This window comes from Drosophila pseudoobscura, chromosome 2 (genome assembly GCF_009870125.1).
Source record: "Drosophila pseudoobscura strain MV-25-SWS-2005 chromosome 2, UCI_Dpse_MV25, whole genome shotgun sequence".
Taxonomy (NCBI): domain Eukaryota; kingdom Metazoa; phylum Arthropoda; class Insecta; order Diptera; family Drosophilidae; genus Drosophila; species Drosophila pseudoobscura.
In genome coordinates, this window is record NC_046679.1 from 24,330,455 (window position 1) to 24,342,082 (window position 11,628).

The 11,628-nt window shown below is 46.6% G+C and overlaps 2 protein-coding genes across 2 annotated transcripts; both read right to left on the reverse strand.

The window, feature by feature from the left end:
- Nucleotides 1-7,559: 7,559 nt before the first annotated feature.
- On the reverse strand, nt 7,560-8,803 carry LOC117185650 (uncharacterized). The gene is made up of 3 exons (XM_033385873.1): nt 8,787-8,803; nt 8,007-8,700; nt 7,560-7,946 (listed from the first exon to the last, which is right to left on the reverse strand). Exons 1-3 carry the CDS (start codon nt 8,801-8,803, stop codon nt 7,560-7,562), a joined length of 1,098 nt encoding a protein of 365 aa, XP_033241764.1.
- A 676-nt stretch (nt 8,804-9,479) lies between these two features.
- On the reverse strand, nt 9,480-10,340 carry LOC26534098 (basic proline-rich protein-like). The gene has a single exon (XM_015182488.2). It carries the CDS (start codon nt 10,204-10,206, stop codon nt 9,625-9,627), a length of 582 nt encoding a protein of 193 aa, XP_015037974.2. The 5' UTR covers nt 10,207-10,340; the 3' UTR covers nt 9,480-9,624.
- Between the last annotated feature and the right edge of the window lie 1,288 nt (nt 10,341-11,628).

Here is an 11,628-nt window from a genome sequence, read left to right on the forward strand (position 1 = left end):
TTTTAGATGAAGGATTTCTTACAACAGTTTAAACTTTAACATTGTTATGTTAAAAATATGATATTTTACAAAAAAAAATGTCATGGGAATATGTGTACATATGTAAATATATTGCTAGAAAGGTTTTCTTTAATTTGTTTCAAGCTTCTTGCCAAAAAATAATACTTTCTGCAAGGGTATAAACAGGACAACATCGCAGAACAAACAGGGACAAACAAGACAACAAAGTGCCACAAAGCACGTCCTCCGCGCCCCGACACGGTGTCAACAAAAAGTGTTGCAAAAGAATCAACAAGCAGCTCAGAAATTAATACGTCCTACCAGAGCACATAGGTGTGAAGTTCCACCACGACTGGGCCCCACTCCCTGTCCCATCTGCGTGCAACTATTTGCTACGTGTCATAATCTTTTGCCAGAAAGTGTTGAGAGATGTATTGTACGAGTATGTATGCGAGCTCATCGGAGTAAGACGAACGCCGAAGGGGATCACATGGTAGGCACGAATTTGCTCCAGTTTGCTTGGGGCCGTCGCACAGTGGGTGAAATTACCAATCTAGCAAGAAAAATCTGTTTGCCCCCAAAAAACAATTAATTATTTTTTAACAAAAATTTTAATTTTTAAAACCTAGTCAAGATATTGTCAAAAATATGAAGGGTGAAAATTTTTACTGTGCAATATTCTTCGAATTTCTAGCCATTTTTGGTCTCTACATTCACTTTAAATAACGAAGGCTATCAAAATATGTGTCTCTAATGGGAACAAACTTTGGGAAAATGGGAACACCATAAACGAAGCTAACAGAATATAAGTGTCAAGGAAGTTCAAGGCAGGAGCCGTCTTATACATATATATTTTTTCTCAACGAAATTTGAATAAACGGCAGAGCAGGACAAGCTTATTACACATTTATTAAGTTTAATGTTGTAATACCTTTCAAAACACAGTCTAAAAATAATTACTATTCGTTAGTACACACCCCAGATGATACGGAAAACAATTTTTACTTCGAAATTTGACTAACCTGAAACAGCGCATCCAAAATGGCATCATATGGTATGTTCTATAGCCGAAGACTGTTCGAACTTATAAACTAAAAATATAAGAAAAAACCCGATATCTCCTGAAGGAATTCTAAATGGATACAGCCAACAAAAATTCAAAATAATCCTTTTATGTGCCAGACGTGTTGCTTCAATCACTGTGCGTCCGTCTGAGGGTTTTGTTTGATTACGATTAGGTTTATGTCGGAATTTACCAAGGAAATGGGTGGCTCGTGGCCAACTACGTATAATTGCATATCGATTGCTCTTCTGGTCGGTGATCAAATTTCAAACTGAAATCACTTGAAGTTCCAGCACACTTTATGCGATAACACAAGGGTTCGGGACAGTTCCCTCCCCTAGCTGGCTCTTCCCGGCGCCTCGTACAAGCTGAACAAATAAGTAAGCAAATTTGTTTACCGAACAGCTAAGAGCCTGGCCAAGTAAAACAATGAAAGAAGAACCAACAAAGAAGCTTTCCCTTCCCTGCGTTGCGGGGGTTCCAACGATATAAATATGCTTTCAGCTATAAAATTATAGCCAACGTTCCTGCAACGTTTATCAAAGCATTTGCACTGCTGAGCATGCCAATGGTAGAACTAAACTACTTAGCGATGACCTTCACAGATTCCTGCCACGCCAACCTCCCACTCCCTCCTTCAGATGGCAGGTTGCACGGGGCAACAGCTGGCTCCAGCCTGGGCCAGGGCCACGGCCATTATTAATACCAATTAAATGAGCTTAGGACTTCTTTGTGTGCAAATCATTGAATGCTTATTACGCATACGCCACATGGACCAGCGATCCTGGAAAATATATGGCGCCGCCATGACAATGAACAAACTTTTTAATTGAAAAAAGTAAGCGGAAAAACTGCCGACTGCGAGTAGATAAGATAACAAGAGAGCAAAACCTCTAATTATTTTGCATAACGCTTCATTAGAAAGCCGCAGAGGGCACAAAAAAAGGTTCTTCTTTTCGTCATTACTTTAACGGCCTGGCCGTCTGACGAATGACTTAATCACCCAGAAAAGCGCCACACAAATCAACGAGCACAACAGGCCCGACTCCGGGTCCGGGTCCTAGGCCGAGTCGGGCTGTTGTCACAGAACTTTCCAGGCGACTCGGCTGCCAGAACTCCGCTCAAAATTAATGGAGCAAATCAAACGAGCAGAGAGCAGACACCAGCCCTTAGTCCAGTTCCGTAGGATGAGTTGGATCCGGACCAGGAGCTGGACCCATAGGCGGAGTCGGAGCCCGGAAAGAGCCAGCCTTTAGTAATGACAAGATTTGTGTGGGCTGCATATAAAATTAGCGAAAAGTCGCCGCGAACCCGCCTGGCCTCGCATCGCATCGTTTCAAACTTTAAGTTCCACGGCCAGAGCTCATTTATTTTACTCTGGACGAACGTTTCATGGCGTGGCCGGGGATCTCATTTTTACTACTTTGTTTCTTTCATACCCTCTCCGAGTGGGCTAGGTCATTTTTACCAGAGGTTTGACCGGTTATTTTACATCACAATTTGAACCAACTAAGGCTTAGTAATTGTCCGCGATTTGTGATTGATGTTTCGACCACTGCATTTCAATAATTTCCACAGACGCGCGGTGTGCCCAAAGGCACTTTTTTGGTCAATTTTGGAACACACGTTCTTCACATGGAAAAACAATACTTTCATGGTCAGCTAGTTATAAATGTCTGGTTTAAAAAGTGCTAAAAATAACTGTTTTGTTACATTTGGAAGAGTATTCCAGTCTTCAGTCTTGTGGCGCCTTCACTATATTCTCCTCTTTTAATTTAAAGTCAAGCGAAAATTGCAAAAATATTAACTTCCTGTGCAACCAGCAAACAAACAACTGCGGAGTTGGGTCATGAAGATTTTAAAACTTCATTTTTGCGGGATACTTTGTGGTGTGCATTTTATATTTATGATTTGTATTCTGTTCCTCCGGGCAAGACAGGCTTTAATTAAGCCAAGGAAAACTCAAGTCTGGCTTTAAGGGAGCCTTGCCTGCCGGCCCTGGGTACAATTCAAGACGCAGACAGTGCACATGGAAAATTTCGTTGAATTGGCACAAAATGTAATAATCATTTCGCAGCTCTTCTCGCACTTGTGCCTGGCGCAGGGGGGTCAGAGGTTGTCTGTGTAAGGGAAACAGCTGTTTCCGCAGTCAAGCCGGATGGGGTTAGGCGGTTCTGGCTGCTCTGCAGAGAAGGGCAAAGTGGAGTCTCTGTGTGGAACTGTGCGAGGCGTGTGCCACAATTTGCTATTCATTTGAATTTTCAGCTTGCTCCGTTGCTTGCCGCCGCCATCGTTCGACCATAAAATTCAAAAGATTATGAAAATTTCGCTTTTGGCCACTTCCTTGTGCTGCCACAAAAATATTTGGCTTATTTTGCTGGTGTTTTCCTGGTTGCTGCGGCAGCCGCTGTGTGTGTTTGTGTGTGTGTGTGTGTATGTGGCCACGGCCACTGCAACAATAATAATCATAATGCAGAAACGTGCTGCACTCCCAGCCACTCATCCGTACAATTTCAATGTGGCATTCATTTCGGGCGAGCGATCATTGCTGGAATTTAATCAACCTTTTTGGTGTTTTATTTCAATTTTAGATTTAGTTTTTAGCCAGATACACAGAGTGGACGGGTGCTCATGGGCATGATATCTATTTTTGGTGGAATTATAAAGTGTATAAATTGGGACGAACTAAGAGCGAAAAGCAAAGTGTTCAAGGATGCAACGTATTTCCATAGTTTATTTAACGAGATTAGAAATCTTAAAATTATTTCAGTTACAGAATCTATGGCCCACCGCTAGCGATAGAGGGACACAAGTGCGAGTCCCTCATCGAGAAGGATATTGACTGGGTGCTGACGGATGGATTTTCACATCAGTCGGAAAAAAATTCATTCATCATTATCTAAAAAATGAAGAATATAAGAGCGTGCTTACCTACCTGAAAATCCCTGTTTAATCGTATATTCCGAGCTCACTCTGTCTGTCCTATTTCCCAACGAGTAGCTGTACTGGATAGTTACCGTATTACGATTTGATGATAACCTGTTGCATTATATTTCAAGAATACTGGCAATTTCCCCAGGAAAATGTCCCATTTTATGTCATCTTCTTGCAACTGCGGCTTTCTTGCAGGCCGTTGCACTGTGACCAAGCGAGTACCGCTACTTGGACATTCATTTCATCCCATTACCAGTACTTAGATAAAGCCAAAGGATTTCAACTTAGAGAGCTCTTCTTGGCATTTATGCGCTGCTCGCCGCCAAGTAAAACCAGCAGCTGAAAACTGTTGCTGGAATTTTTATATTTATTTATTTATGAGCTGACAGGCAGACAGCCGTAAGTTGGAGTCCAGCATTGTTGTCGGTTGTGCATTAGGAAAAAATATACATTCATACAACACATTGTCATAGGAAAAGTTACTAAATCCATGTGCATTATTTAAAGTTTACTCAGCTTTAGTTTTCATTTTGCCCATGGGGCAGATTCAAGTCACGTGACTGCCTTTGGACATCGAACTCGTACGGGAATCCCAGCGGGAATTTCGAAAGGTCTAACGAGCGTGACAAATGCAAATGAAAGTAACGAACCAAAATTTCATCTGACCCAATGGACACGGACCTGACATAACCGTAAGTTAGGAGTGAAGTAGGCAGACCGAGACATTCCCGAGACGGTAAAAATCTAATCAAATGCTTAGATTGCTTTGGTAATTGTAGCAAATGTTTCGAATTCTAACTACTAACGGTTACCACGTATGCTAACCTAAATTCTTGAGAATTATTGAGGAAATTGCCGTTTTATTTGGCGCCCACTTAGCAGGCCCGAAATCAGGAAGGAGCATAATGTTTAACTCTAAAATTATCATATGTCCTTCTTAGTTAACTTTTGATTACACGCCAGCCATGAAAACTCTACCTTTATTGCTAAGCTACTCTGTGAGAGATAGAGAGTTCGCTGACAACAAATCGACGGAAGCAAGGACATTATTATTAACATAGCTATATCGATATTCATGCTGATCAAGGATATATTTATGTAGTTATGCGCTCGGAAGCGCTTCCTTTAGGCTGTTACATACATACATCATACAAAATATAATAAAGCCTTGTTATCTTTAAGTACCAGGTATAACATCTACAATTTCTCCTAAAAATAGTACAAAATATTCCCAGCTGCAAAAATCTAGTTTAAAAAAAAGCATGGACAACTTATTTAAAAACTTGAAATTTAACGCCAAAAATGGATTCTCTCATCAAAGGGTTGAAAATGATTTTGCTTTCGTTGGTTTTTCTTTTTTTCGTTTTTTGGCTGCATGGAATTTTTGCAATTTTCCACATGCCAATTTTTTTTTCGGCTGGCTGTCTTATGCCCTTAAGGGTACGCTGCAGTTGCAAATGCTTGAAATTACATTTTTCGCATTAATAAAAATGAAATAAAAATAAAAACTGAGCTCCTGCTTGGGATCCTGCTGCTCCTGCCGCTGCATCAGTGCACGAAATATGCAAATGCGCCGCGTGCAGTGCAGCAGATAAAACCGAGCAGGAGACACATGTGTGTTTTTTTCGGTTTTATTTTTCCCTTTTTTTGGAGCTGGCGCTGGAGGGAGTTCCTGGGTGCCTCACATAATGGGGAGCAGCTGTTGCAGGCAGTGCCAAAAGTCACAATAAATTTGTGCATTAGTTTCCCTCAGCCCCAGCTCTCCAAGCCAGAACGCCGGATCTAGAATCCAGTGCCAGTACCAGTGCCAGTGCCGTTGGAGGTCTCTGGCCTCTAATATGTTTTGAATATAAATATAGATAGTAGAAGGTATATGTTAAATTATTTGGAATTTGTTTTCTCATAAATAAAATAATGTCTGCTTCTGTTTAATGATGCCAAAATATTTATACAGAACTTGAAAGCGCCGCGAGGACTCCTCTCGACTGTGACTGATGGCCAAACTGATGGCAGAAACAGCTCCTGGCTATTTGGCCTGGGTTTATTTGGAAAAATTAATTAGTTTTTCATTTGCTAGCTACATTTCGCTATTGCAACAGAGAGGGGAAAATGAGTCTGTCGAGGTTCTGTCCGGAGTTAATAATGGAATTTTTGGGGAATCAATAAGGTTATACAAGATTTTTAAGTTTTTGCATTAACTTATTCAATTTTGTGAGTTTATTTTATTAATGAAATGTAAATGAAATGAATGCTGTTGAGCTACTGAGCTATTTCCGCAGGTTATGTTTGTGATCTATATATTAAAAGTAGAAGATTGTTCGGTGTTATACGGTTTACTTTGAGTGATGGTATATAATGCGATACAGTGTCGAAAAAATAGTGAAAGGTTCGAATTAGGTTTATGACGAGAGCACGACAAGTCTGTTTGATGATTAGCTCGATTCAAGACGGGGTCAGATTGAAGACGCGGGAGTTGGTTCAAGCGAGAGCTCGACAGGTCGAGAGAGCAATAGAGAAGGCGAAAGAAAGGCGCACGATAACGGCTGTAAAGGCCGTCGAATTTTACAAAATTGTCTACTGGTAATCTAGTAGTCAGTGGGGATCAAAGTTAGAAACTTGGACTAGAAAACTGGGGGAAACAGGAAAATAGATATGACACTTTATGGCCTTTCTGGGCAAAGAAATGTGTAATTTCACAAATAAGTACCATGTCAACGCAGTATACCTTATGTAACCGTAACGTAATCTATTGTTTAGATCCGTCACATTCAACATTCCCATTCACGACCATCTTCGCTGGTTGTCAAAAGCAGGAAAGATGCCATTCCTGACGAAACGATTGTGAATATTTAAGGTTTAAGCGTTTAAGCCAGCTGATCGTATCCTTCCGAAAGCATAATATAGACGCCATTTTGTAAAGGTTTCACAGAAAAGAAAAGGATGACATTTCATTGAAAACTAAAGTCTTGTTTTCACTGCTGCTGTCAACACCTTGGCAACAGAGAAGAGCCCACAGTCCAAGACTATCAAAGTTATTACTGGGATTCGGAGAGTTCGAGTAATCACTAGAATGGACGACATGCCACTGTCTGGACTTGACTTTTGCAAACTTCGTTTTAGTCAAGGTCTGATAGTGTTTGAAATTCGGATTTCACTACAATTTAAGCTGGTACTCCAGTAGAAAGTGAATGTTCGACCAGTGAAACCAGATTCCTGCGTATATAAAACAATAAATGGATATACAGAATTGAGGTTCGTAAGACTATTCCCCTAGGACTATGTAATTTCACAAAAAAATACCACGTCAAAACCAGTATACCTGATGTAACTGTAACTAAATCGTATGATTCGATTCGTCTAAATCAACATTCCCATGCTCGTATAAATGGAGGATTGCACGGCCTCGGCTTCATATTGATTCTCTACCTCGCTAATATGAAGCTCTATTGCGGGTTCCTTTTTTTGATCTTCGCTTTGGGGTTTGCCAGGCCGCAGAACGGAAATGGCAACGTAAATAAAAATTTCAACAAAGTCAAAATTGGAGGTCAGGCTACGTCAGCTCCTATTGCTCCAGCACCAGCACCAGCATTTGGTGGCCCAGGACCGGGAGCGCCAGGACAGGGCTGGCCAGGACCAGGGGAGCCAGGACACGGTGGCCCAGGACCCGGTGGCCTAAGACCCGGTGTTCCAACACCTGGTGGACCAGAACCGGGAGGACCAGGATCGGGCTGGCCGGGACACGGTGGCCCAGAACCAGGGGGGCCAAGACCCGGTAGCACAGGACCCGGTGGCCCAGGACCAGGTTGGCCAGCACCGGGAGCGCCAGGACAGGGTTGGCCAGCACCTGGAGTCCCAGGACCTGGTGGCCACGAACCGGGAGGTCCAGGACCAGAAGGCCCAGGACCAGGAAGCCCAGGACCAGGACTTCCAGGACCGGGAGGCCCAGGACCTGGTGGCGCAGGACCTAGTGTCGCAGGACTCGGTGGCCAAGGACCCGGTCGCCCAAAACCTGCTGTCCCAGGACCCGATGGCCCAGGACCGGGCTGGTTAGGACCGGGGGGGCCAAAACCCGGTGACCCAGAATCGGGGGGACTAGGACAAGGCGGGCCAGGATACGGTGGCCCAGAACCAGGAGAGCTAGGACCCGGTGGCCCAGGACCGGGTTGGCCAGCACCGGGAGCGCAAGGACAGGGTTGGCCAGCACCGGGAGCGCAAGGACAGGGTTGGCCAGCACCTGGAGTCCCAGGACCTGGTGGCCACGAACCGGGAGGTCCAGGACCAGGAGGCCCAGGACCAGGAAGCCTAGGACCAGGACGTCCAGGACCAGGAAGCCCAGGACCAGGACTTCCAGGACCGGGAGGCCCAGGACCTGGTGGCCTAGGACCTGCTGGTCCAACACCTGGTGGCCCAGGACCCGGTCGCCCAACACCTGGTCGCCCAGGACCCGATGGCCCTGAATCGGGAGTCCCAGGACCGGGCTGGTCAGGACCGGGAGTCCAAGGACCTGATGGCCCAGAACCAGGGCCGACAGGACCCGGTGACCCAACACCTGGTGGCGCAGGACCTGGTGGCCCAGGACCAGGTCGCCCAGCACCTGCTGTTCCAGGACCCGATGGCCCTGAACCGGGAGGCCCAGGACCGGGCTGGTCAGGACCGGGGGGGCCAAAACCCGGTGGCTCAGAATCGGGAGGACTAGGACAGGGCTGGTCAGGATACGGTGGCCCAGAACCAGGGGGGACAGGACCCGGTGGCCAAGGACCGGGTTGGCCAGCACCGGGAGTCCAAGGACCTGATGGCCCAAAACATGGGGGGACAGGACCCGGTGGCCCAGGACCGGGTTGGCCAGCACCGGGAGTCCAGGGACCTGATGGCCCAGAACTAGGGGCGACAGAACCCGGAGGCCCAACACCTGGTGGCCCAGGACCCGGTCGCCCAGCACCAGCTGTTCCAGGACCCGATGGCCCTGAACCGGGAGGCCCAGGACCGGGCTGGTCAGGACCGGGGGGGCCAAAACCCGGTGGCTCAGAATCGGGAGGACTAGGACAAGGCTGGCCAGGATACGGTAGCCCAGAACCAGGGGGGCCAGGACCCGGTGGCCCAGGATCCGGTGGCACAGGATCCGGTGGCCCCGGACCGGGCTGGCCAGCACCGGGAGCGTCAGAACAGGGCTGGCCAGGACCCGGGGAGCCAGGTCACGGTGGCCCAGGACCGGGTTGGCCAGCCCCTGGAGTCCCAGGACCTGGTGGCCCCGAACCGGGAGGTCTAGGACCAGGGAGCGCAGGACCCACTTTTGCAGGGCCCGGTGGCCTGGGTTCTAGTGGCCCAGCACCCGGTGGCCAAGGACCTGGTGGCCTAAGACCCGGTGGCCCAACACCTGGTGGAGCAGGACCTGGAGGCCCAGGACCCGGTCGCCCAACACCTGGTCGCCCAGGACCCGATGGCCCTGAACCGGGAGGCCCAGGACCGGGCTGGTCAGGACCGGGGGGGCCAAAACCCGGTGGCCCAGAATGGGGAGGACTAGGCCAGGGCTGGCCAGGATACGGTGGCCCAGAACCAGGGGGGCCAGGACCCGGTGACCCAGGATCCGGTGGCCCCGGACCGGGCTGGCCAGCACCGGGAAGGCCAGGTCAGGGTTGGCCAGCACCTGGAGTCCCAGGACCTGGTGGCCACGAACCGGGAGGTCCAGGACCAGGAGACCCAGGACCAGGAAGCCCAGGACCTGAACTTCCAGGACCGGGAGGCCTAGGACCTGGTGGCGCAGGACCCGGTGCCCTAGGATCTAGTGGCCAAAGACCCGGTGGCCCAGAATCGGGAGGACTAGGACAAGGCTGGCCAGGATACGGTGGCCCAGAACCAGGGGGGCCAGGACCCGGTGGCCCAGGATCCGGTGGCCCAGGACCAGGTTGGCCAGCACCGGGAGTCCAAGGACCTGATGGCCCAGAACTAGGGGCGACAGGACCCGGTGGCCCAACACCTGCTGGCCCAGGACCTGGTGGCCCAGGACCCGATAGTCCAGGACCTGGTGGCCCAGGACCCGATGGCCCAGGACCTGGTGGCCCAGAACCGGGAGATCCAGGACAAGGAGACCCAGGACCAGAAGGCCCAGAACCTGGTGGCGCAGGACCCAGTTTCGCAGGACCCGTTGACCTAGGATCTAGTGGCCCAGTACCCGGCAACACAGGACCTGGTGGCCTAGGACCCGGTGGCATAACACCTGGAGGCCCAGGGCCTGGTGGGCTAGGACCCGATGGGCCAGGACCTGGTGGCCCATCACCTGGAGTCTTAACACCGGGTTGGCAGGGTTGGCCGGGTTTTCAAGAACCGTACAGCCGAGGCCTGATTTACGGATAGGGAATAGTTAGGAATTAACAGTCTGAACCAGCTGATCGTATGCAATCCCCCCAAAATCATATGAATCTCATTGATTAATGGTTTAGCAGAAAAGTTAAGGGTGAAATTAAATCTAAACTTTAATTAATTTTATTTTCAACCATTTCATTGAAAACTAAAGTATATTTTTATAATTTGTTTCCAAATATTCATAGTCCAATAAATTATGCATACCGTTTATTTATAAATGTGTGTATTAGGATTGCGCTTGTTTATAAAAGTGTAATTTTCAAAGCTCTCAGGTCTAAATTTGCTTCTTTTCGTATAAAACAATAAAATATAAAGTAAAGGTGCCGAATTGCGGTCAAAGTAGAAAAATATGATATTTGGCCAATGGTTTCTATATATAGTCTAATAGGATTTTTGTTTGTTTGTGATTTAAACTATTAAAATATAGCGCAGCCCCTATACACGTGCAGTGTATTAAACTATGGCGAATTGTCACCAGCGTTCACCCAAAATACTTTTGGAATGGGTGATTAAATGGGAAGTAGTGGATAAAATCAAGGAAGCCTGTTTTGATACAGAGCGTACAAATCTGGACGACTCATCGGAGCTACATTTCGCATAGAGAAATTATTAGACCAAAAACTCGTATACCTTAGACCTTACTTCTTATATTTGCGGGCAGCATTTGAATCATTTGCCGAGGCTACAGCAGGTACAAACGTTCCACTCTTTGCCAGACTGAAACACTATTGAACAAACCAAGTTTAGATTTGGTGTGACTCAGCAGTACGTTGCAACGCATATAATTTAAAGAAGAAATGCTATAATTAACTTCTGTCAAGTTAGATTGAGAATGTTTATGCGCTTACTGATTACGCTGAATTATTAGAGTTAAGTCAAATTCTTTTGGGTTTTCGACTACCTGGACTGATGCGCCGTGCATCCCTGATGTCTAAGGCGTTTTATAACTTAAACATACATACATCTACATATATGTTTCTAGAGGAGTTTAGGCTAACAACTCTATATTGACAACTATTTAAATAGAAAGAAAAAGATTTCCCAATGTTTATTATAAATAATCTACCTGCTTTTGTTACGCCTAATTCTGAAAAATTTGTTGATCGGTTTAATATTTCCAAAGGTTTTCTTTAACTGAAGAGCCTTCAGAATTAAAAATTTTAAAAATTATTTAGAAATCTTAAAACATTTAAAAGTGGTGACTATAAGACTATAAGCAAATGCTAACCAAAAAGGAAGGTGAGTTTTAGAAGTTGCTGTACGTCGCAAAA

Bases quoted from the DNA above. Each gene is read 5' to 3' on its own strand.
- LOC117185650 (XM_033385873.1), bottom strand. The intron at 7,947-8,006 runs GTTTTGGGCGAC...CTGCGCCACCAG, and splicing joins ATCGGGTCCTGGGACAGCAG to GTCCTGGGCCTCCCGGTCCT.
- LOC26534098 (XM_015182488.2), bottom strand. From the start codon at position 10,206: ATGCCACCGGGTCCTAGGCCACCAGGTCCTGTGTTGCCGGGTACTGGG.